We start from the raw sequence: 27,617 nt of genomic DNA on the forward strand, positions 1-27,617 counted from the left end.
CTGCATATACCCTATAAATAGACTATGGTGGGCTAAAAAAATAAAATAAAAATAAATAATAATAATAACTGGTGGAAATCTGCAGATTTCTTAGCGCTCAGATTTTGTGTGGCCCTTGTTATTACCATATATGCATTTATGTTGCTTGCAAAATGTTATCTAGTCATGATAGATACATTTTGATGCAACTTCAATGGAAACGGATGCATTATAAACCAAACGTTGTACATCAGTATGTGCCAGTAGAGGTTAAGTGGATCATGCTAACTTGTTTAACTTCTTGGTTGTTTCAAAGCTTTAACAACACAACTGATCTGAACAAGCTCAACAGGAGATTTTTATTTTATTTATTATTTTGTGTGTGTGTGTGTGTGTGTGTGTGTGTGTGTGTGGGTGTGTGTGTGTGTGTGTGTGTGTGTGTTGCGTTTGTTTCATATAAGGTATCAGGATGTTTAAACAAAGTTTTATGGAAGCCACTACAGAATAAAAAAAAATAAAGGTAATTAACTTTCTTACAATTCTGACTTTGTCCCCTGCGAGTCTGATGCTGACCCAGTTTGCATACTATCCATCCTAAATAGTATTCAAAAGTAGAATTAGTATGTCCCAAATCATAGTATGTTGATAAAGAGTGCGCTAAAGGTTCCAGGATGGTTTGCTACTTCCGGCAAAAAACTTGAAAGGTAGAAGCTTCCATACTCTAACCGCTAATGTTGCCCACATAGACTGTAAAATATAGGTTGCCCACAATATGTTGGAAGTGAATTTGTTTTGAACTACAAGCTCAGGTAAAAAGTGTAAACAAACTACAAACATGGTGGACAAGCGAGACCAACCATCAAGTAGAGAGAGACCTCAGTAAAGAATGACCGTTAATCATCTAGTCAACTGGAACATATTTAAATATTTACCATGTTATATTTAATCTGCAACAACAATGTGAACCTATATCAAGAAATGTTTGGGCAATAATCGGAATGCATAATTGCCCAAAGACCCGAGGAGATTTCTCTGCATGAAAGACTCGCGAATGGCAGATTATCCTCGCTGCGGCTTCTCTAATAAGGTAGGTATTAAATCTGAAAGAAATGTGGATGATGTGTCGAGATGATTGACAGAGGACATAACTAAGCAAAATTTAACGATCTGTTAACGAGGAGGTAAATCCCAAAGCTTGCACTCTTCTGTTACATACTCAAAAATATACTTTTCCTTTACAAAAAAGAACATACATTTAGGGCGTAGTGAGTATGTGAATTGGGATGCAGCACCAGTTTTATGTAACAAGGGTGAATTTTGCTAATTGTTTGAGGAAAAAAAAGTAACAATTAAGAAATAAAAAAGATGAATTTTGATTAATTACAGAATACTTATTGCCATTTTAAAATAACTGTTTATATCTAAATCTAATCTTTTAAGGACATTAAGTGACCTTTTAAAATTAAAAATCACAAGTAGAAGAACAGCAGAAGTCAAATTGTTATCAGAATTTATCAACATTTTAATTATTTCGGGCAATTGTGAGTATATAGGTGTTCCGGAGGCCAGCTAGTGTGTGCTGTGCAGGTAAACCTCACTCCTCTGTCCTCTAATGGTGCTCTAGCGACAAATGCTAGAGGCCATGGTCTTTAGCCTCCTTGGTAGAGCAACTGACTCCCATATGGAAGGTTGCTAGTTCGATCCCAGCTTGGAGTGGGTTGGGTGGTGAAGAACCAGTGGGGTTACATAGGCTTAACTCCAGTTCTAGTATTTTCTCCCCGGAATAACATAATATTAATTTACATGAAGTGGGGAAATAAAGGATATTATAGTTTAAATTTTCCTAAATAGCTGATTTATATATTGTTCTATTTTGTATTTTTGTCACAGAATGGCATGATATAAACTAAATAATTTTTAATAAATGAATCAGAAAACTGAGATGTACAGTAAAAGAGCAATTGTGTGAAAGTCAGAAATGAAAGATAAGTTACTATAATTCTATGCTGGAAACATTGTTCATTTTCAAAAGCATATATTAATATTCAGTAGTATTCAATAAATTAAATATTCACATAAACGCTTTGATACAATGCAAATATTAATGACTAATTAGTTATTCTATGATCATTTTCAGAAACCAACTACTGTACCCTTCACGAACATCTACTGTACACACCATATATGATAAATGTGACAGACTGTCCCAAAATTATCCAAAGTTTACCTAAATGACTCTAAGCTGGAAATCCCCTCAACACTGGTTCGGGCATCTTAATGTCCCTCGAAAGCACCACATACGTATGTTTTATCAGCCGTAGTCCTTGAGCAGTAGCAGACAGAAACAAGCTTGAGCCCAGAGAGGCCACACGTATAAACACAGTAGTGTTGTAGCGTACATTCACCATCATCCATGACTCACCCGTGAGACCTCTGACTTATAAACAATTATCGGAATGTTAAGTTTATTTGATGCTACTCTGGTCTATCTGTGGGCTGCTTGTTGGGGTTTGAACTCAATTTTTGTTTGTTTTAGAATTTGGCTTTGCTGTGTCACAGGATTAAGTATCGCTTGACCATTTTTGGAAATGGCAGCTTTCACTTTTTCCCTGTTGTGACCTTTCAGACACAAAAGACAAGTTTGTGGAAGAAAATATTAAACGGAAAAAATTACTTTTTTAAGACTCAAAAATAATCAATTTCTGGTTGTTTAAAAAAAAAGATATTTTAGACAGTCTGAAGCGTAGAATGAAAACTGAAGTAAGTTTTACCTTTTACCAAGTTTATGACAAACAATGAACAATAAAAAAGGTGATTGTGGCTTCTTGCTATTTTTTACTTGTAGTCCTTGTAGGTTTTGAGTTTATTTATATTACAATTCAAACTTTTTCTCACATTCAGAGGGGAAAAAAATTAGAATAATGAGATATGAACTCACATAAGCTCAAAGTGGGAAGTTTTAAAATATCAAAATTATGAGGAAAAAAGATTAAATTGGCCTTATATAATTGATTCAACCACACAACAAAAATCTTGTCGACAGCAAATAATCACTTGACTTCTACTTGATCATTTGGTATCACATGTGGCTTATATGAAAGTCAAAGGCCTCTAGATTACACTTATTTTACCTAAATAAAATATGATCAAGCCTTGATTTTTAATTATTTATTAGGCAAGTAAGGTCTGACTTTACTTGGACAAAAGTCTTGTCACTTAACAAAAATAATGTACAGTATAGAATATTAAGTCATGGTGCAGTGGTAAAAGAATGAATATTATGTTTGACTCCCATGAGCTAGGAGGACTGCATCCATAAATCTCTGCAATGACTCAAATAAATTATTAATAAAGTCATCTGGAATGGCAAAGAAGGTGTTCTTGCAGGACTCCCAGAGTTCATCAAGATTCAAGATTGAATTCATCAAGATTGAATTCATCTTTAATGCCTCCCCCAACTCACCCCAGACATGCTCAATAATGTTCAAGTCTAGTGACTGGCTTGCCAATCCTGGAGCACCTTGACCTTCTTTGCTTGCAGGAACGTTGATGTGGAATCTTTTGGTTTGTGATATAATGAGTATATATATATAAGTTTTATAAGATAAGTTTATATCTCTTTTTATTCATCAAAACTGCGAAAATATAATAAATATATAATAAAATATAAACAAATAAAAAAATTACTCTTAATTTTCCTAAAATAGTTTGATTGTTTTAACCCAAATTTAGATTAAGCAAATTGTTGGGTTAAAATGTAATTTAATTAATTAATAATTCTTTAAAAAGAAAGAAAAAAAAAGATAAAAGCCAACTTCCATAATTGACAAATTTCAACTGAAACAACCAAGCACTAGTATAATGTTTCAACATCTAAAACATTCAGATAATAATTTGAATTTAATCATTTAATTTAATAATTTAAAGTAACAAATCTCTCTAAGCCAATACAAAAAAACGTAAAACATTTCTGAAGAACATTACAAGGACATTTCATACCAATCTGATTACCAAAACCTGGAGTTCAGCTTAGTCGTTATTCAGTCTTAGCCTTTAGATCCGTTTACGTTACCTGCACCGCTAATCATCGCCTCACAGAGCTGGATTGCATTTCAAAACAGAATCAGGCCTGAGGTCAGTTCAAGGTACGAGCGGCCCTTATATGGTCAGCACACCGAGTGGAGACACAAAATGAGTAAGATTTAGTTAAACTGAAGCAAGAATGAGAAATTGATTGTGGGACGGGTGGCGATTTGGAATGAAGTGAAGTAATCGGTCTTACCTGTTAGCCAAGGTCACGGTCTTCCTAATACTGTAAAAAGCTGAGATTAAAATACACACAAATGCCAGCATATGACTGATGCGGCGTATCCACTTTCGTCCTCACTTTTTACCTTTTATCACTGTATTGATTTTCCTAAAAGCAAATGCCTCATTCGCATTTCACGCCAGTGTTTCTTAATGACACTCTTGACAAATTAGCCATTTGCCTGGATGAAATCTATAACGTTGCACCACTTGATGAGAGATGGGATCAATATCAAAGGTAGTCCTAATCATTAGTTGCTCCTATGCAATAAATAAAGAGCATGTCCTCCTGTGAGAGGAAATCCTAAGAGCACAGCATGTTGAAATATTACCTTACAGCACAGTTTGGCTTTCAATTGATAGTTCTATTATGTTGCGTGACTAAAATTCAAATGCATTTTAGAGTCATATTTATATTAGTCATTCATTCACTGCATTCATTTTCTTGTCGGCTTTGTCCCTTTATTAAATGAACCGCCAACTTATCCAGCACATTTTTACGCAGCGGCCCTTCCAGCCACATGCTATCACTGGGAAACATCCACACACACATTCACACACTACGGACAATTTAGCCTACCCAATTCACCTGTACCGCATGTCTTTGGACTGTGGGGGAAACCGGAGCACCCGGAGGAAACCCACGCAAACCCAGGGAGAACATGCAAACTCCACACAGAAACGCCAACTGAGCCGAGGATCGAACCAGCGACCTTCTTGCTGTAAGGGCGACAGCACTACGTACTGCGCCACTGCTTCGCCCTATATTTGTCATCTGAGTCACAATTTATTTTGATCGTCGACTTTTGACAATGTAGCTGTACAACTATGACAAGAATGTACAAAACACAAGAAGTTTTTCTTTTTAGGAAATGTCAAAAAATTGTGTATTATGCATGCCTGGCCAGTAGTTGGCGCTGGCACTTTTTAAAGAAACAGTATGCATCTGTGCAATAGGGTATATGCCGAGCTAGTGCTGTTCCCATGCTGATACACTTCCGGTGACCTGTTATTGTGAACTTTTTCTCATTTTATGCGGTTCCTTATACAGCATCGATGTTGTAATGTCATTAAAATACATTCAGTTAAATAAACTTTAGCATTTATTTAGTTGCTCAAGCGTAAAACGAGATAAAAAGCTGTTGACTCGCACGCGCCCATCAGAATCGGCAGGCTAACGCAGAAGCTCCATTGAATATACTGGAGTAAAAAAAATGCTCATATATTAAAGATATGGTGGGGGAAATGTAATTTAATGCAGTGCTTCTTGTACAATCTGAGACCCACTTTAAATCGGATATCACTCAGCTAGTGGAGATCGCTGTTTTTTTTTTAAGAAAACAGACCTTAAACGCATCGGATTTTGTATTGGCATTCATTTCGCCGGAAGCGCTTAACCCAGGTTAATGGCAAATTAAAAGTCCTATTAGCATGCTTCGGCATATACCCCATATACAGTCCTGATGACCAACATTGTTATGGTGGACAAATACTGACATGTGTCTTTAGAATGAAGCTGTGAAAAAAAACATCACAATTTTGTCTTTATATACACTTACTGCCCACTTTATTAGGTACACCTTACTAGTATTGAGTTGGACCCCTTTTTGCCTTCATAACTGCCTTAAACCTTCGTGGCATAAATTCAACAAGGTACTGGAAATATTCCTCAGAGATTTTGGCCCGGATAGACATGATAGCATCACGCAGTTGCTGCAGATTTGTCGGCTGCACGTCCATGAAATGAATTTAACGTTCCACCACATCCTAAAGGCGCTTTATTGCATTGAGGATCTGGTGACTGTGGAGGCCCTTTGAGTACAGTGAACTCATTGTCATGTTCAAAAAAACAGTCGGAGATGATTCACGCTTTATGACATGGTGCGTTATCCTGCTGAAAGTAGCCATCAGAAGATGGATACACTGTCCATGAATACACCATCTCCACCAGCCTAAACCATTGACACAAGGTAGGATGCATCCATGCTTTCATGTTGTTGATGTCAAGATCTGACTCCGACATTACCATCCGAATGTGGCAGCAGAAATCGAGACTCATCAGACCAGGCAACATTTTTCTAATCTTCTATAGTCTAGCTTTAGTAAGCCTTTGCAAATTGCAGCCTCAGTTTCTTGTTCTTAGCACACAGGAACGGCACTCGGTGTGGTCTTCTGCTGCTGTAGCAGCTCAAGGTCGGCCATGTTGTGCAGTCAGAGATGCTTTTCTGGATACCTCGGTTGTAAAGAGTGGTTATTTGAGTGACTGTTGCCTTTCTATAAGTTTGAACCAGTCTGGCCATTCTCCTCTGACCTCAACAAGGCATTTGCACACACAGAACTGGATGTTTTCTCTTTTTCAGACTATTCTCTGTAAACCCTGGAGATGGTTGTGCGTGAAAATACCAATAGATCAGCAGTTTCTGAAATAGTCAGACCAGCCCGTCTGACACCAACAACCATGTTTTGTTCAAAGTCTCTTAAATTACCTTTCTTCCCTATTCTGATGCTTGGTTTGAACTGCAGCAGATCGTCTTGAACATGTCTCATGCCTAAATGCATTGAGTTGCTGCCATGTCATTGGCTGCCTAAATGCATTGAGTTGCTGCCATGTCATTGGCTGATAAGAAATTTGCGTTAACAAGCAGTTGGACAGGTGCATTTAATAAAGGGGCCAGTTAGTGAATATACTGTGTATTTTTTCCCATGCATCCATATTTTACAAATATAACCATGAGAATTCTATAACTACTAGATTGTCCATGGTGGTCATACTACAATACTGTACCAAAAATAAAATAAAATTGTTGTCAGATAATATTTATAGTCAAAGCTTATTTTAAGATTTTATATGTAATGTTTTAGATGTTTAGGTTATAATGTCTGCTGTTATTTTTATTAAATCAATATCCTAAAAATACAAAAAAAAATTTGTAGCATAAGTTTTTGGGTATGTGCTAATAGACTGATCTGAAAGTCCAACAAGTGGGAGAGCAAAGTATTTTACCACAGTGAAAATGAAAGTTGAAATAAGCACATTTTTAAAACCAATGGAAAAAAGGAGTGGTTTCCCAGTACTGGGTTGAAGGTGGAAGGGCATCAGCCGTGTAAAGCAAATGCCAAAATAGTTTGCGGTTCGTTCCGCTGTGGTGACCCTTGAAAAATAAGGGACTAAGCCGAAGGAATATGAATGAATGAATGAAAAATTAGTGGAAGCTTAAATAAATGTGGTCAATTTGACCACTTTGGCCATTCAAGGTAGAAATACTCTGAACTATATTGTGTTTTCCAAATTTTAATAAAATAACATTAGAATGAAATACACATTTAGGAAAGGTCTGTGTAATACAGTTATATTGGTTTTATTTTAACAAAGTTATTAAATTACAAAAAATAAAAAATAAAAAAAAGTTATTAAAAAGGTAAATTTTAAGGCCAAAATAGCATCGTCCAATAAACGAACAGCAAAAACACAAAGAGTATTGGGTTAGTAGAATAAGCTTATTACTTGTGAAGTCGTGGTTAGGGGACCATCAAAATAAGTGTTCACAGATATTCAGTAATCTAATGACTGCCAGATGACATTTCACAGTTAGCAAGTTAACAGAGCGTCTAAAGGAGACCATTGAAATAAAGGGTCACCAACATCTTTTATAGTATCGAAAGGCTGTATAAAATATGTCACTGCTCCAATGCATTAAGCATTTTAATAAAATGGTTATCTGCATATTTTACACCGCAGTGTCGCCTCAGATATTTCAGCGCGCCTCTGTTGTATGTGGGGAAAACAGCTTGAACGATTATCTTTGATTGGAAATGTGAAACCAATTATGCAACATTTGTGTTTGATTGATTCAAACTACATTTGTGTGATTGATTGTGATTAGCGCTGGTATTTCTGCTCATGTTACACGTGTTTGATTCAGCGATAAATCAAAGCGAAATTTTAGATCAGCCCAGGCTTCCAAGACACTGACACAATTAGTGAGCAAATCAAGTCGTTTAAGTAATAGGCCTCATTTGGGGTTACAACGAGGTTCAAACTTATTAAACAGATCGCATTAATCAGTCATTCGGTGAGTTTAGCTACTTAGGATTGACAACATTAGGTCACAAACCCTTAAACCGCTATATTTCCTATGTGAAATGAGAGTTTATTTAGTAATTTGCTGTTCTGCAAAAAAAGAGGGGCGGATTAGAAATGAAAACATCTGCTCTTTGAGAGAACTGACGTTGAAATAAATTTTTGGGACAAAGCGGCAAACATAAATCTTCAGTGTTTTTGGCCACTGATGTTTGATTTGACTCGATGCCTATAAATACGAATACCAAGCTGTATAATCTGTCAGTCAGTCTGATTTAGGTAAGATCATAGACAGATCGCTTTTTTATGTACAAAATTCATGATGTTTTTAGAAATTTGTGATGTTGGAACGAATCCCTTCTCCCAGTCGTTTCCTCCAACAGCACAGCTGAGGAATATCTAACACCGTCTGCAGCCATCAGGAATGCCGACCCTCTCAGGTTATGACCCATAATTAATTGTTTTGAGGGTCTGGCTCCATGTTCTTGGCGGTATGCGAAGGGTATAGCGTTCTCCTGAATCTCCAAATTAGATTTGCACTGCTGTTCCAGCGGTCACCAAGCAAATTGAGAGAATCCCCCTCCAGGCTCAAAACCGGTCGATAACTTAACGAGTCGGCTAGCTATGACACGCAAACCGTTCAAGCGAAATGTAAAACACACAGTCTGACGGACAGCCGGGCCTTGTGAGTGATAAAGCACAGGCCGGGGGTTTTGGAGTTGTGTTTTTCTATTTATTTTCTGGAGTTGGCAGCCAAGACAAATGTTCTAAATGCAATTCAATCTGAAAAATTCAAGGGAGCTTTAGCTTGGACCATCTGAAGCAAACCGTAGAAGCCTCAGGCCAAAATGTAAATCTTTCTCTGACAAATGTTCTGTGAGTCATGGTTTCTCAGCACATAGTTAGTGGAGGTTTTGATTGGCAAATGGATAATTGCAGTCATTTAAATGTTTCCTACTAACAAGACGCTTGAGAAGCTGGCCTTTTCAATTTGAAGATGGAGGCATTACATCAATGTACGCACATTTCTCATCTTAGATTAACACATAATTCTATTGTCAAATCATATTTTAAAGCGCCACACCTGACTTGTATGCTGGTATGGCATGACTTTCAACAGAAAGTGTCTGATTAGCTCGTGTGTTGTGGTTACAATCAGCCATTGGCAACAAAGCATCGTAAACAAACAAATTAGACCTATTATGATCCCCACTGCCGTGCATATGTGTTGTGTACATGTGCGTCTATGCTAATCCAGTCTTGGAGGAGGTGGAGATCTCATTCCTTTGAGCTGCGTTCATGAAGCAAGTCTTGCATGCTCAGGGAGGGACCCAGAATCCTACACTCTCTTCTCATGGCACGAAAGCCTATTGTCTGTCCCATACCTTTGAAAGAAGTCGACAGATAACCTCCCCGCACACAAAAGACATGCGCGATGGGGGCAACACAAGCCCGGCGTGATTCCAAAGCTTGCCTCTGGGCTGCTTCAGCCACCCGCAAACACAAAGCAGCTCAGCTGCGATAAAAGTGCTGACAAGTGTTGTTTTGGTTTTGGTTTCTTCACCGATTCATCCTTGACCTTTGACTCATCAAAAAAAGAAGAAGAAAAAAAAGAATGGCCTCTTTCAATTAAAAGAGACACAAATGGATCCAATCACTCACTATTGCACCCGTTTCAGAGTATACCATCATTGCAAATTCTCCTAGCGGTGTTACAGCATGACCCGCATAAGAGGCCCGAGTTCTTTCGCTGCCTGTGAACAGAACAGACGGAGAATGATGTTTTCCTTTTCATGCCTGAGCTCTGAAACTCCATCCCTCTTTTCTGGTGTCAGTCGTTCTTTTGTGTCGGCCAGCGGTGGCTCCCTTTGACACCGCGGTGGTTATCCTCTTGATACCTGACTCCAAAGAGAGTCTGCTCGCTCGGCCCTTTGTTGTCCTGTCACCTTTACTCTGTGACTGCCAAACCTCAAGACCCCCATCTACCTGCCTGCTGGAAAAAATCTAGCTTAGACTTTTAGCTGGTCATTAGCTGGTCCAAGATGATTAGCATCTAGTCAGATGTGGTCATTAGCCAGTCCAGAATGTTTGTTAGCTTGTTGACATTTTCTCCTACAAATTGGTCACTTGATGGACAGAGCTGGTTATTACTGGTTAAGTTTGGTCAATAGGTTAGTTATTTGTTTGCTTTGTTCATTGGCAGGTCCAAAATGGTTAACAGCTACTCCTATTTTGCCATTGTTGGATCACATTGGCCATTAACTTGTTTGATCTGGACATTAGCCATTTTAAAATGGTCATTACCTGACTCAAGGTGGTCATTAATTAGGTAGAGTTTGCTGTTAGATCTTTAAAATGTTTATTTTTCTCTTTTTAAATAAGGTTATTAGGTCCAAAGAGGGTATTAACTGTTCCAGCTTGATCATTGCTGGATCAAATTGGGCACTTTCAGTTTAAAAATGGTTATCACTGTACCTTGTTCAGTTTGGTTATTAGCTGATTCAAGCTGGTCAGTAATATATCTAGTTTGGTCATTAGCCAGTTATAATTATTCATCATTTTTTTCATTATAGACCTAATTATAACTTTCTTACAATGCATGAGCTTGAGATACATAAAGTGTATCCGGAAAGTATTCATAGCGCTTCACATTTTCCATATTTTTTATGTTACAGCCTTGTTCCAAAATGGATTAAATGCATTTATTTCCTCAAAATTCTACACACAATACCCCATAATAACAATATGAAAAAAGCTGCAAATTTATTAAAAAAAAAAAAACTATATATATATATATATATATATATATATATATATATATATATATATATATATATATATATATATATATATATATATATATATATATAAAAGAATCACATGTACATAAGTATTCACTGCCTTTGCCATGAAGCTCTAAATTGAGCTCAGTTACATTCTGTTTCTGTTCCACTGATAATTCTTTTATATATATATATATATATATATATATATATATATATATATATATATATATATATATATAATTATTTTTTAGGGGTTTTCACCTTTATTTGATAGGACAGTTGAGAATTGACAGGAAAGCATGAGGAACAGATAGGGGAAGGATCGGCATAGGACCACAAGGTGGAATCGAACTTGGGTCACCGCGAGCACCGGAGTGCATGTGTCGACGCACTAACCATTACACCACTGGCGCCGACTCCACTGATCATTCTAAAGATGTTTCAGCAGCTTAATTGAAGTTCACTTGTTGTAAATTCAGTTGATTGGACATGATTTGAAAAGGCATACACCTGCCTATATAATGTCCCAGGGTTGACAGTGCATGTCAAAGCACAAACCAAGCATGAAGAAAAAGGAATTGTCTGTAGACACTGTCTGAGCTCCAGCGTTCTTCTGTGGAGAGAGGAGCCTTACAGAAGGACAACCATCTGTGCAGCAATCTACCAATCAGGGCTGATGGTAGAGTGGCCAGATGGAAGCCACTTCCCCTCTAGAATTTGCCAAAAGGCATCTGAAGGACTCTCAAACCATAAGAAACTAAATTTTCTACTCTGATGAAACTAAAATTGAACACTTTGGAGTGAATGCCAGGCGTTAAGTTCGGAGAAATCTAGACACCGCTCATCACCAAGCTAATCCCTACAGTGATGCATGGTGGTGGCAGCATCATGCTGTTGGGGATGTTTTTTTAACACTAGTGAGGGTAGAGGGAAAGATGAATGCAGCAATGTACAGAGACATCATGAATGAAAACCTGCTTCAGATTGCTCTTGACCTCAGACTGGGGCAACGGTTCATCTTCCAGCAGGACAATGATCCTAAGGGCACTGCCAAAATATCAATGAAGTGGCTTCACAACAACTTTGTAAATGTCCTTGAGTGGCCCAGCCAGAGCCCAGACCTAAATCCTATTGAACATCTCTGGAAAGATCTGAAAATGGCTGTACACCGTTGCTTCCCATCCAACCTGATAGGGCTTGAGAGGTACTGCAAAGAGGAATGGGCAAAAATTCTCAAAGACAGGTGTGCCAAGCTTGTGGCATCATATTCAAAAAGACTTGAGGCTGTAATTGCTGCCAAAGGTGTATCAACAAAGGTGTATCAACAAAGTCTTGAGCAAAGGCTGTGAATACTGTGCATGTGATTTTTTAGGTTTTTTTATTTTTTTATAAATTTGCACAAAAAAAATCTTTTGTCACATGGTCTTTAAGTGGTGTTGTGTGTAGAATTTTGAGAAATAAATGAATTTAATCCATTTTGGAATAAGACTGCAACATAAAAAAAATGGAAAAAGTGAAGCTCTATGAATACTTTCCGGATGCACTGTAAATACTATATTGGGCAAAATAATAAACAGCTTAGGCCAGCTAATGTCATGTAGGACTACTAACTAGTGTGAACAACTTTAAAAAATGGTTTTGACTAGTTCATGACTACCTTGGATCAACTAATATGCATAAAACCAGATACAAACTACAAAAAAAAGCTACAAACCAGCTGTTCGTAAAGAAGTCTACTAGTTGAAGGTAGATTTTCCAGATGTAACAGGAGGAGGAAAACAAGCAAAGCATGTGTTTGTTGTTCGCATTCAGAGCCCTCACCTACAACAACAAAAAATAGAGGTCACGTCATCTGTTCCACTTTACTCTTTAAATCCACACACACACATACCTGCAGAACAGACACAAAGGGTGCTCTCCAGACCTCATAGATACAGGATACCTCTAGCAGATAATTCCTGTGGGATTTCGACTCCATTCCAAGGCTGCTTTTTAGGCATTTCTTGAGGGATTCTCACGGAAATCTTCTGAACTCTGCAGATAAGAGGCACCTCTCCTGACAATCCAAAGTGGCTGCCATGTCACAGAAAGAGATAAGGATGTAGAGATGTTGCTGAGGGACAGTGTTGAGTGATGGCATTGACTGCAAAGAGCTAAACACTTCGCAGCTCTTTTAACCACAAGACCAGCATTTCAACTCATTTTCACAGTGAGCGCATTGTCCAGGAATGTCTATCAATTCATCTCTCACAATGTGTAACTAGAAAACATTAAAGAACTCATTTCACATCTTTGGATGGAAATATAGCTGTTCCATCACTGAAATAAACGGCATTATAAAGAGCATTCAAACAAAAAAGACATTTTTAATTAGATTTTGCCAATATTTCTGAAGTAATAAACAAGCTTAGTGATCACAAGAGCCACACAGACACACACAAAATCCATTATTCTAAACATTTGATTAGTAACAAGTGATGTAAGATCTCATTTTTGTTAAAATATCTGTTTTAAGTATTAACTTTTGTATACAAACACATAAATAAAGTATTTATACACTGTAAAACCCCAAAAGTTAAGGTAACTCAAACCATTTGAGGAAACGAATGCAACAAACCATTTCAGTTCAAAAACTAATCCTAATGAGTACTGTGAACTTAATCCATATGAGTTAATGAAGCAATTTGCGCATAGTAAAACCCAATAAATGAAGAGAACTCAAACCAACTGAGTATACTTACTCCATTTAAGTTGAAATCATGAGGTTTTTAATTAACTCAATGCCTTCAACACGAAGTTCAAAACTCTTTTCAAATGAGTAGAATTAACTTTCAGTCAATGTTGAGTTAGCTACACTCATTTCATTTGATAAAGTTGACTGTTTGGTTTTACAGTGCAACATTAAATCTAAACCCCAGTAAACGTAAAGCAAATCAATCAGATCTTCACAACACATCAATATTTTTCAGCCATTAAAAAGAGCCACATCTCAATAAAACTATTCTTTACTAGCAGTGAAGAAACTAAATTCAAACTTAAACTAAACACATCTGGAGAAGATGCTATCACAAAATACTCATGTCATGACATTCCTACAATTCACCATTGTTTTTTCAGTTCATCTGGTCTTTGAGGCAACAAAAGGGTTTGCCAGTTCCTGAAAAAAAAAATCCACTATTCCTTAATATACCGTTCATACGAGCAGTTTTACAGTATCTGGAGTCTGTTCAAACAGCTGTGTGTATCACAATGGCCTCAACCCTGGCCAATGTCGATCAACTCTTCACTACTGTACAAGTCCACAAATGCAAATCTGTATGTAAGGAGAAAAAAAAAAAAAAAAAAAAAAACATGCCGAGCTTGTGTTCCCTCACATCTTTGCCAAACTTCTAAAACAGCCTATGATGACTATAATGTTCAATGGTATTTATGAATTGCCCTATTAGTTTTCATCATGATGTGCTGTACATGATGCTTGACATTGAAAACAGTTAAACCCTTCTGTTTTGGGTTTAAAAGCACATAGATGGTGGATTTGTTCTGTCAACACAGACATGCTTGGATTGTATCACTGACAGTACATCTGCCATATCAAGCAGAAATGAAGTCACAGGGCTTCTCAACTACACAACTGAAACAACAATGCTTGGAACGTCTATTATTTTTTCTGAAATGTGACTTGTGTAGAAGATGGACCCCTTTTTGTGATCTAGGAAAGTCAAATTTATACTGTTATATTTTGCAATTAAGAAATATAATATCTATAATTTTAGAAGTTATGAACTGCAACTATCGATGGAGGAATAAAATAAAAATTTGCATGAAAGTTGTGCTAAAAAAAATTTAAAAATCAAAGCAAAACATTAAAACACTAAACAGACCTGGGGTCTATTCTTTGTACCTCGCTTTAATGATCTAAGACAATTTTACAGATTTTAGTCTTTTAGTCTTGATAACTGGTCTCTGGCTAATTTGGTTCTGTTCTTGTCAAACAAGTTCACAATTCAGATAAATGTCTGGATGAACTGATCTGAGATCTCTGAATGTGTTGTGAAGGACTGATCTACCAATCCTCGTAATCATGATCAGCATTGCAATGATTTGCTGATCTCAAAGCAGCGTAATGACATCATTTGGATAATATTTATATTTAATTACTGATTAATAGTCAATTCTCCATGTGAGCAAAATTACATAAAATTCATAGGAAACGGTTTGTTAAACATGATATGCAGTAACTTTCCACATTTGTTGAGAGCTGCAGGCTTTACACTTTAACGTGTCAAGACTATTAAGTAATTCATTTAGTTTTACATTTAGAGCAGAATTTCTTTATTATAGTAGCCTAGGCCTATTTAAGTTTCTTTATGGGTAGGGAATAACTGGCTGTTTAAATCAATTTTGCATCAGAAAAGCAATTTGATATCAGTAAAGGTGTCTGAAGCTTTTGCAAAGCATCATCGTAATATTAGTTGTCAAAACATGTGCATGACTGCATAATTATGCATTATTACTGCATTAATATAGAATATTGTACACGTCAATAATTACACAAATTGTACTAAAACTGGTACATTAAAATAGTCCATGTTTGCATTTAAAAAGTCCATATTGATAAATGTTCTCTTTAAACACCTTGGGGAGATCCACCCCATGAGAGTCTTAGTGCTTTTATTTTGAGTGCAGATTGAATAAGTTTTATTTATATATATATTTTAAACTATATACAGTTAGAATTATTAGCCCGCTTTGATTTTTTTTCTCTGTTTTTATATTTCCCAAATGATGTTTACCGGAGCAAGGACATTTTCACAGTATGACTGATATGTTTATTCTTCTGCAAAAAGTTTTATTTATTTTATTTCAACTAGAATAAAAGCGGTTTTAATTTTTTGAACACCATTTTAAGGACAAAGTTGTTAGCCCCTTTAGGTTATTTCTTTTTTCCGATAGTCTACAGAACAAACAATCATTATACAATAACTTGCTTAATTACCCTAACCTGCCGAGTTAACCTAGTTAACCTAGTTAAGCCTTAAAATGTCACTTTAAGCTGTATAGCAAGTATAAAAGCGTTTTGAAAAATATCTAGTAAAATATTATTTAGTCATCATGGCAAATATAAAATAAATCAGTTATTAGAAATTAGTTAATAAAACTATTATGTTTTGTAAAATCTCTCTGTTAAACAGAAAACAGGGAAAACTTTACGGGGGCAAATAATTCAGGGAGGCTAATAATTCTGACTTCAACTGTATATGATATTTTTAAACAATTTTACTATTTTCCAAGTGTGTAACTACTACTGTAATAAAAAAAAAAAATCATAATTCGCTACATACTTAGCATTACCTTTGCTTGAAAAGGCCCAATCTAATGCTGTTTATATGAAATAAGCCTGTTCCTGAGCAGGTTTGAGCTACCAGAGCTGATGTTAAACAAACAAACAAACAAACACACTTTTGAGCATCAAAGAAAAACATTCAAACAGCAATTTGATATTATTCCAGCAGCATTGAAATCAAGTCTATGATAAAGTGTTTGTTTCAAACTAGACATCAGCTGTTAATCTCAAGGTGAGGTGGTCCAAGGTCTACTAGTTAATAACTTGTGCCAATTAAAAATCACCTTCGACAAACTAAGAACTATCATAAATAAGCATATATATATATATATATATATATAGCGGTTCATTCCGCTGTGGCGACCCCAGATTACTAAAGGGACTAAGCCAAAAAGAATAAAACTGAATGAATAAATATATAAATCATTAATAATAACAACAACAATAATAATAATAAGAAGAATAAGAATAATAATAGCTTCAATGAAACGTATGATAAGCATCTTGAACAAGCCAGAATTGATTAAAACACAGCTAACCATCTTAGGGCATAGTTTTAAGCAGGTTTATCACAAAACAAATATATTTTGTAAGTGTACTAAGTAAATAAATAAATAAAAATGTATAAAGCAAACATTATGACTAAGAGAGATATACAGTACTGTAAGACCCTGAAGTAAACAGATAGAGTTACAGCTCTGAAACAGCACTGCCTGCTGGTGATGACTCAAAATATCATCCGGCTGTTCTCACAAACTTCAGCTCGTAAATTCAGTGACATTCGCAGGCTACAGTTCAGAGGGAAAAAAAACACAAAACACTGCATTTATGGTAGTGGCATAGACGTGACTGAGGTTTGTGTGAAGGTCAGTCATGGATGCTTCTTTGCTTGAATATCACATTGTGACTCCAATATTAAAACAACCCGGACTTTACTTGAGTAAATATTTTGTCCCTGGCCAATACTGCACAAACACACTTTAAAGACCAGGAGATTCACAGCCTGAACGGCTTTGACGTTAGGCATTAGCCACCAATAGGCTATTACTCCTAATCTAAACTTTACAGACAACAAAGCACTGCAGCTGTGAACATCCGGCTATATGCAGCTATCTAGAGTACATAAACCCAGATATATTAATACACTGCTGTTCTTTTGTTTGTTTCTTTTTTACAGTAATAAAAATAACAGGGATCAAGTGACCCTCTAGATTGATACAAAAATGTGGTAACACTTTATAATACACACTATGAATCATTTACTAAGCATTAGTATCTAGTGAATTAATTATTTGTTAAGCATTACCTCTAGATTAATAATAGTTAGTAAGCAGTTTATGACAGCAGCTGCCAATGCTCTATTCTTGATTTACAAACACTTTTCCAATGCGCTTAATAATTGTACTTTCATACTGTTAATGATTTATTTTACATTACTAAATTAAGTATTTCATTATTTACAAACCATTTTGTATTTAAGAGTACTTGGTGGTTTTTAAGACTCAGTTCAGTTTAAGTTCAGAATGAATTAGTAAATGATTAATAATTTATTAAAATCAACGTTTTTATATTTTATTATTCAGGCATAGTAATAGTTGCTATGTATGTTAATAAATGCTTTATTAACTCAACTTCATGCAGATTTGTGACAAAGTGAAGACTATTTATGCTTTATAAATGCCTTGTAAATGACAGTTAAAGGCTTAGTATCAAATGAACAATATTTTTTGCAATCTTATCTAAAAAGTAAAATTACTGTAAAGTTTAAACATTACTGAATAACAGGAGTGTCAAAATACGACAACAAATTAGATAAAAAACAACAATATAATAATTTAACAATATAATAAGATGCAATGTTTAAACTGTACAGTGATTTTATTTTAGATAAGGTTGCAAAGATTATTATTTTTTTTTCGAAGTACAGTTTCATTTGTATCTTTGAACAAATAGGAATGAATAATGTTGTTTATGTACTTTTTTCCTGTTTAGAATAGAACTGAGCCTTTATTTGTCATTTATCAGGGATTTGTAAAGCATAAATAGCCCTCACTTTAGATTAGGTCAAAAACTGGATGAAGTTGAGTTCATAAAGCATTTATTAACATAGAGATTAACTATTAGTATATGCCTGAATTATAAGAATTATAAATGTTAATTTGAATAGTTTATTAATCATTTACTTACTCATTCTGAATGATTTTAAAAAACAACCAACTACTCTTGAATAACTGGTTTGTAAATAATGTAATACTTATCTTAGTACTGAACAATAAGTCATTAAAGTATGAAAGCACAATTAAGCACATTATAAATCTGTTTGTAAGTCAAGAATTCAGCATTTGTAGAAGCAGTATAAAATGCTTACTAACGTCTATTAATGTAGAGTTAATGTTTAATAAACAATGAATTCATTATTTGCTTAATAAATGATTCATAGTGTGTAGTTAATATAAAGAGTTACCAAAAATGTCTATTTCAAATCAGTGCTTTTCAGATCACCATTTATCAAAACATGCTCTCTAAAAACATTTCATCCAGGCCTGCTTTTATTAGTGTGTTTTGTTGTGACTAAAATAGTAATTAAAAACGGAAGCATACAAATTTAAGATAAATTTTTTGGCATTAGAGAAATAAATAACATTTTTACAAATATTTTAAAATCAACTTTAAAAGTGTTTAAGGCTCGTTTGTGTTCTTAAGATGAAAAGCAATGTGTGCTCATGCTTCGAAAAAAAACAAACATTTTTTTTCATGTCTTACTTTGATTTCATACTACTCAACTAACATGAAAACAACTGTCATATGTCCTAGTTCCTCTGAGGCAGCTCACAATTCACAGCTTTGTCTATTATGGTTGAAGCTGCTCCTTCTTCGAGGAGTTTTAGCTGAATACAGCACTGAACTGGGAGAAATTCTGGAAGCTGTCCTTTGTCAAATGCTAGAGCTGTGTGTATATATATATATATATATATATATATATATATATATATATATATATATATATATATATATATATATATATATATATATAAAATTCTCTGGAACAATATAAATGAAACTGTAAGCACTTCTCTTTTTGTGTCTCTCCGTTGGAAGCCCATATACAGAAACACAACAAGCCCTGTGGAAATAGAAGCGTTTGTGATCTCACTAGCCCGGATGGATTTTTTGTAGTCCCCAAATTTTGTTCACTGTATAGGTTTTACTAAGCTAACTCTGTAAAAGCCAATGTCTCTTTTCACATTGAACTTTGAGCGCATTACATTCAGAGATGTTGTTTATGTTCACACATCTAAATTACACACCAATTAAAGTTTAAAATATGATATCGTAGTGGACCACCTCTTTTGTAGTGACTAAAATTGCGACTAATAACTGAAGTAATAAAAATTCAGATACATTTTTTTTGCATTACCATAATAAATGACATTTTTATAAATATTTTAGATCAACTTTTCCATTTTACTGTTATTTAATTAGTAATTTTTGCTGTCTTTTCATAACAGCAGTATTTCTGCATGTATGTGGGCTTGAAATTATCTATTACAAATCTGCTTTATTGGAAAAAATCTTGCATCTCAAAGATCTAATGTTTCACTATCAGTGCTATATTACTTTTAGACGCCAAGCAGGAAAAAAAAAAGAAAGAAAGAATCCGTCCTTATAGCACCTTTGCGTTTGTTATCTTTACACATCCACAGTATGGAATAAGTACAAAGCATTTACATCAATAAAACCGACTGCTATTAAAATGACGACCTGCTATCAGACGACAAACTGAAGAACATGCATAGTAACATGTAATATCCTCTCCACTTCTTGTATACAATCTCAGATTCACCCTATTGCTGATAACAGCACTGCCAAATACTGTGTGCTGTTTACTAAAAGCTCCCTCTGTACAGCAGGCCAGAACTCCCCTGCAAAACCTCAAAAGCAGAAAAAAAAAACTCAACGTCTTTGACATTAACCGCTCCATTTTAACCAAAGCTTCACGTTCAGGGAATTTAGACAATAAAAGTATCTTAAAAGGACACTTGAACTGTTTGTGTTTCTAAAATGTCAGGCCTAATAGCGAGGATGCGGTACGATGAGGGTTGTACATTGTCAACGTTTATCTTTATTTTAAGAGTGAAATGGCTCGGACGAATGCTTTTAAGAGCGTCTGCGCTGCAAGTTTGGAGATACTGTTTGTGTGCTTTAAATCAGAGTAATGTTCGGCCGGCCGGATGATGAAAGGGATTTGCATGCGCTGCATCTGGTGCTCTGTGTACTTAAACTGTTAAAAGAGTCAAACAGGTGGAACAGGTGGGCTTGATTCCGAGTGTATAGGGAGATGATCAACTGTTACGCATCCCTTTAATCTGAAGTCACAGTTTCCTTTGGGGATTAAGATGAGATGCCACTATACAAACAAGAAGATTCTGTGCAGACATGAAGCTTTTTTTGTGGTGCTCACTAAGGCAAGCATCTATTACTACTATTATTTTAGGATAAAAATTGTGGCTTAAAAAGAGGTGTTCCTAATCAAGGGTGTAACCACATGATGCACTAAAAGTAATATACATAAATATAAATTTACCTGACTCTTTATAAGTACACCTGTTCAAGTTTTTGTCAATGCAAATATCTAAACAGCCACTAAGATGGCAGCAACTCTCATGTGAGCATGTATATGGTTAAGATGATCTGGTGCAGATGAAAGTGTGAATAGCTGTTGGTGCCAAATGAGATGGTCTGAGGATTTCATAAACTTTGGAAGGCGTTAAATATCAAGAGCGTCTAAAATGTGGGTAAAAATCATTGATGGGAATGGCCAGACTGGGTTAAGCAGATAGAAGGGCAATAGTAACTCAAATAATGACTCATTACAGCTAAGGTCTACTGAACAGCATCTTTGTGCACAAGACACACTCCTAACCTTATAGCAGATGAGCCACAGCAGCATACTGTACATGCAATTCTGACATGCCAAAATTGGAACACAGAACATTGGGTAAAGGTTACCTGATAAGTTTTTACTTTTTCTGCAGCACTTACTGTAGATGGAAAGGGTAAAAATGGGTATAAATATGAAAGCTTGATTTGTATCAATCCTTGCAGGTTAATGTTGTTGGTGTAATAGTGCAATTGAAAAGTTAAGATGCCAAAACCTTTAAGTGCCATTAGAATTTTTTTTTTTCTAAAATGAGAATTTTTGACTGGTTTCTATTTGTAGGTTAAGTAGTTTTACTTTTATAACATAGTATAGGTTATATGTATTGCCTTTAATATGAAATAACTGAACATAAATAGTAGGCTGAGGAAAAATACTCATTTTAGAAAATAAATTCAGATGGCACTGGTTTTTGCGTCACAATGAAAGTTTTTTTTGCAAGTTTCAGCCTGGTACAAGTATCTTTTTCACGTCCTGCACCACATTGTTTAAATAGCAAATGCATTTGTGCATATTTCTGCACCCATGGGCATGCTGGTCTGAAAAGGAGGTATGTTAAGGTGCATTGTTGCCTCATTTCCGAACACCACCACTGCACACCTAAAAGCTGGTATAAAGTCATGGTTCAGTTTAGCAGAGATGGCAAGAGTACACACATCCTTTACTCAAGTAGAAGTACAGATACTCATGTTTAAAATGACTCTTGTAAAAGTACTGTTTTAGTGCTAAATGTACAAATCTTTATCAAAAACTCTTTTTTTTTGTTTTGTTACGTTATTAGATTGAAAGCCTGTGAAAGTATGACCAGAAGTGGACAATAGGCTTAAGCATTTGTATGGTATATTTTTGAACTGGAATGTGCCTCCCTCGTTTACCTTGGATCTGATCGAGCAAAATGTGTTTTATTAACATGTAAACAGGGCAGCTCCCTCTGTCTCATCTACATAGTCATCCAAGCCTTGTCTAAGGTATGTGATAGAAAATAGATTGATTGCATCAAAAAGGTGCTCAAATTGCGCAATGACAAAAAAAAAAAATCATGTATATCGTCCCACCAAACACATGAAATGCAAGTAAAAAGTTGTTGAAGTTTGTACTTCGTTACTTCCCAGGTCTGAAAGCATGTGATATGTGCCTATGCTGGTCAAGAATGTGCATACATATTACTTATTGCACACACAGCAGCACAAAAAAATCTATTAAAATAAAAGTAATAATATTTAGATATCAGGCATGGTATTGCTCCATTTTGACCACACTTCTTTATTTTGTTAATTTGTCCGTTTTTTGAAACATATTTGCACTTAAAATTACAAAAGTAAATATGGAATGAATGTCTTAAGTGGTATGCATACAAAACGACTATTTTCTCCCTAATCCATGGTGGAACAGATGAGGTCAACACCACAGGCAAGGATATGTAGTCTGATCTCTTTAATAACGTGCACACGTTAACCATGTCACATCTAAATCTAATGGAGCTCCTTTGTTATGTGGTGCAACAGAAGATTCATATGATTCATGTGCAGCTGACAAATCTGCATTTGTATGATGCTTTAATTTCTGTATGGCCTGAAACTAAAAATGTTTCTTGTACCTCCTTCAAGTGAAGTCTTTAATGAAGCAAAAGAGTGGAAACTTGGTTACTGAGGGCCGATGAGTAGTTCCAGCAAATCAAGCTCTTTCTGGGTGTACTGGTAACTTCCAGACAGGTGTGTTTGAAGGAAGTTAAAGCTAAACTAAGACACTGGCCTTGCAAGACTACGTTTGGGTACCCATAAATTAGGCCATCAAGCATTCAAAATGACTTTAACTGGCTAGGGAACGTTTTTTTTTTTTTTATTCAGACATCAAGTCAAATCGTTTTGGCTCTAAAAATATACAGGCCACTACATTTTGCAAGAAGCTTTCAATGCATACTAAACAGAAATAAATGCCAATTATCGGGACAGTTTCAGTTGTTTAAGAAAGCTGTAGGTTATTAATGGAAGAGAGCATCTAGAATCATCTCCAAGAGTCTAGATTGAGCAAAATAGTCCAGACGGGGGAAGAAAAAAAAGCCACATCCTTTGGCATCACTGAGACAAACCACACAATTATTGTCACATTTGTGGTGAAGGAACACAGTGTGTCTAACTAGCTCCAATCATATTTCATCTGGTGTTTTTCAGCACTTGCAGGACTGGAGATAACTCCTAGGGTAATGAAACAGTCACGCAGACCAATTTAAAACGCTTTCAGCACGGTTGCAGAGAACAAGCAGCAACATCAGGCACTTTCATTAGCATGACCACAAACATCTACAAGACCCTGTGGGACATTGGAAAGGCTGGAATTAAGAGAGATAAAGCATATAAAAACTGATAGACGGACCAGACATGAAGAACCAAAATACAATGAATCAACTAGTAATGGCTGGAATGTGTTTTCCTCCCAACGTCAAAAAAGTCCCATATTTTGACTCAAAATAAACACACGAAAGCTTGCTTAAAGCCTCTTTGAAGCACTTTGCCAACGATCCCTCACCTCTTAAGGAAGATTCGGAGAAGGTGCGTGAAGATACCATCATGTCTGAGTGCCACTTGTTGAGAAGGCGAAAGGACCCACATGGGCTCAAGATCAGACAAAATATCTCCACCCTTAACTCGAAAAACCTCAAAACTGACAATGGGTAATCACTGTCACTTGTGCGCAGATATTCGCTCATCAGAAGATCCAAGTGGCTTCTTCAACAGCCCAATTTAGGTATTGTGGTGCCCGCAACACTGAAGACATGCAATATTGTGAAATAAATGAATGTTCGTGCCATCGGTTCTCTTATCAGGATGTTTATTAAGAGGGATGTTCTGTGGTACAGTGGAGAGAAAAAAAACATTTCACAGTATGACATTAATTCCTCACCATGGCACAATGAAACATCTGGAGACTTGCCTTCTTCCCTCCCATGTATTGCAAAGCAGTTATCAAAGAATCATTTCTATTTGAACCTGTGTACATGACATATCCTGAAGAGAGCAGGAGGGAATGCACACGCCGTATTAACCCAAACAGAGTTCGATAAATACTTCTTGCTCCTTCCGACAATTGATTCCCTTACTTCTTTTTACATAAAATATTCCTGGTGATTTTCAGCAAAATAATTGCAGCTTATTTGCGATGTAACTTCCTACATCCAGTCTACACTTAGGAACAAACTACGCACCCAAATGTAGGCCAGCTTAGAGACAAATATTAGCAGAGGAGTGTGAGATCAGAGAGGTGAGGGATTGTTTTGGTCGAGTTGAAACTATGGAGAGGTAGGGTCGTTGTAATGGTCTGTCTTGGTTCCTGTATCTCGCAAGATCTATTCCTTTAGGTCCCGGTGGGTAAAGTACAGTACATCTGTTCCACTCCCTGTCAAACACTGTAGAGGATTACTGCTGGGAACTAATTTGGGAGCACAACAGGGCAGAAATACAGTAACTACTCATGCTAACCTCACCACTACAGTGACATTCAATTAAATTACGAGTGGTTGGGAAATACAAATCTTGTCTTATGGAGGAGCCACAGGTGTTTGGGATTCTGTGTTTAAATCTTCAGTGAAATTAGCTAGGACTGTACTTCATTTCAGCAGCGATCCTTCAACGCTTTGAGCTCTTAAGAGAAAATTTGCATTGTTTGGAAATGGTCCTCTGAAGCTGCAGGGGTAATTCCTCGCTTGGAACAACACACTATACCATCAGCTGGTCACTTAATGCACATGGTAAGTTTGCAGGAAATTAACAATAAGCAAGAAAAAGGGAAAAAAGCATACAGTTTGAAGTTGAGAAAATTAATATATGATAATGCTAAAAACATAAAAACTGTATTTATAATACAAAAATTAGCTTAGCTTCATTTAATAATGCTAATCAATGTCATGCTTTGATGCAATGTGATAATGCTGTAATGCTTTTTTCCTTTTAACTCGATTGAAATGGGACCTAAAAAGTGTTTAAAGAAGAACAAAAATAAAAATCCTGGAAACACTGAATAAACTTCCTATTTCTATGGCTAAATAAATCAAAACGGCCATAGTGTGTGTCATTAAGAGCTTAATTCTATTTGTGCTAATTTATTATCTAAGGGTTTATTGGGTTTGTTCGATCTCCTCATCTCTGTGACTCATCTGGTGCAAAGCAAGGTCAGATCTTGTCTTTCCTCTTTAGCCCTCGCGGACCTTGGCAGACAGAGCATCACAAGTCTTCTTGGCATCACCCAAAAGCATAGATGTGTTTGGTTTGTAGAAGATAGGGTTGTCCACAGCGGCATATCCAACTCCCAGAGATCTTTTCATCACGACGACCTGAAGGGATGAAGGAAGAGGTTAATGCATTTGGTCTTTTTGTGACAAAAGATTGGTACAGTTTACCCGAAAATTAAAACATAACCCACACAAATCATAGACATAGGTGATGACTTTTCAGCTGAATATAAAAAAATCTGGTGTGAGGTAACAGTTAAGTTGCAATGTATCAGTAGCCTTAAAAACCAAATAGGCAAAATGCTAAAAAAAAAAAAATACAACCTGACAAAAGTCTTGTCACTTATCTAACGTTTAGGAAAAACAAATAACAACTTGAGTTCTAGTTGATCATTTGATTTCAAAGGTGGCTTTAATAAAAGGCAAACGCCTCTAGGATTACTCTTATTTTATTTTTAAAAAATATTATCATACCTTGATGGTTGTAATAAAATGGGTAGCACAAAGGTCTAGATACCTCAGGCTGTTGATGTTGCCATCCTCTCTCCAGATCTCTCACATGCCCCCATACTGAATGTGACTCCAAAGCATAATTTTTCCTTTACCAAACTTGACTGATTTCTGTAAAGACCTTGGATCCATCCGGGTTGAAATAGGTCTTCTACAGTATTTGAGACGATTGTGATGCAGTTCAACAGATGATTCATTGGAAAAATAGACCTTCTGCCACTTTTCCAAATGATCAACTAGAAGTCAAGTTATTATTTGTTGCTCTTACAACTGGGATCAACAGCAAGACTCTTATCAGGTAGTGTAGATGTTTCAAAGTGCTTTAAAAACAGCCATTAGGGTTGGATGTTTTGTAAGCCAAAACTCCACTAGCAGGCAAGCGATATTAATACAGATGCTCTTGATACTTTGAGGTTTTAAGTGAATTGATCTGGTTGTGTGACTACATTATTTGAAACACTTGCTCAAGGCTGTTTGCAGATGCTGTGGATTCATGTTAAATGTAAATTATCTTGCATAGACCAATCTTTTTGCTCCACAAGACCTCAATGTATCGTCAGGGGTCACATGTATTAACTTTATTTTGCCAGCATGTGTTTTATTTTTCGTTGACTCGAAGTGCTTGGAGCCATTTCACATGGATTTGAGGAATCCCCAAGGACTATGGTTTCAGCTAAAATTGTTCTTTAATGTTGTACTAAAGATGAAAATGTCTTCGATTGCCTAAGGGTGAATAAACTAAGTGATTATACATTTAAAGAAATAAGGAAAATGTATATATTAAAAAATCCAGTGAATGTTTACATTGAAATGTTCAGTGGCTTTTTCCTCGTTATTTTTGGCGCTTCAACATTACTTCTCCAAATGGATGCACCTGCATGGGAAGTGGTGGAGAATGGCTTTAGGATTTGTACAAGAGGGCGCAAAAAGAGTCCAAGCTTCCAACGTGTAATGGTTATTTAAGTATGTGCCATTTGCAAAATTAAGAGTCATTAGTGTCTCAAACACCAGTTTTTAGGCTGAGAAGTTTCTGGGAAAATCGTCGAGAGTAGCGCTTTGATTGGGAGCATCTGTTTGGGAAAGGAGGAACACTTGGTAATTGAATAAGTAAAACCAGAGAGGAGAGCCCTTGCCGCTGGTCTAACTTTAGTGTTATTCAATACACTGAAAGATATTTAGAACAATATGACCCTCATCATACGAATTCAAAAATCAGCAGACGGATCCTTTTCATGTCATCATCTGTCCCTCAAAAGCCCTGCAGATGTTCAGTGCCAGTCAGGTGACCGGGACAGCGCCTCTCAGAGTCACGTGACCACTTTACCCAGGCCCCGCATCCCCCAGGACAGGACAACATCCTTTTGTTCAATTATTCATAGGGCAGCTGGTTTCATTTGGGAATGAGGTTACACATGAAGGTCTCTAACAAGGCTGGGAGCAATCAG

General features: G+C 36.1%; 1 protein-coding gene across 2 annotated transcripts in view; it reads right to left on the reverse strand.

Moving 5' to 3' along the window:
- Positions 1 to 24,249: 24,249 nt before the first annotated feature.
- The window catches only part of nnt (nicotinamide nucleotide transhydrogenase), a 64,938-nt gene continuing 61,570 nt past the window's right edge, over positions 24,250 to 27,617 (reverse strand). For both annotated transcript variants that reach the window (XM_073934421.1, NM_214756.1), the window contains 1 exon segment: positions 24,250 to 25,764. In XM_073934421.1, coding sequence (XP_073790522.1) covers positions 25,624 to 25,764 — 141 coding nt within the window. In that variant the 3' untranslated portion in view covers positions 24,250 to 25,623.

This window comes from Danio rerio, chromosome 21 (genome assembly GCF_049306965.1).
Source record: "Danio rerio strain Tuebingen ecotype United States chromosome 21, GRCz12tu, whole genome shotgun sequence".
NCBI classification, from domain to species: domain Eukaryota; kingdom Metazoa; phylum Chordata; class Actinopteri; order Cypriniformes; family Danionidae; genus Danio; species Danio rerio.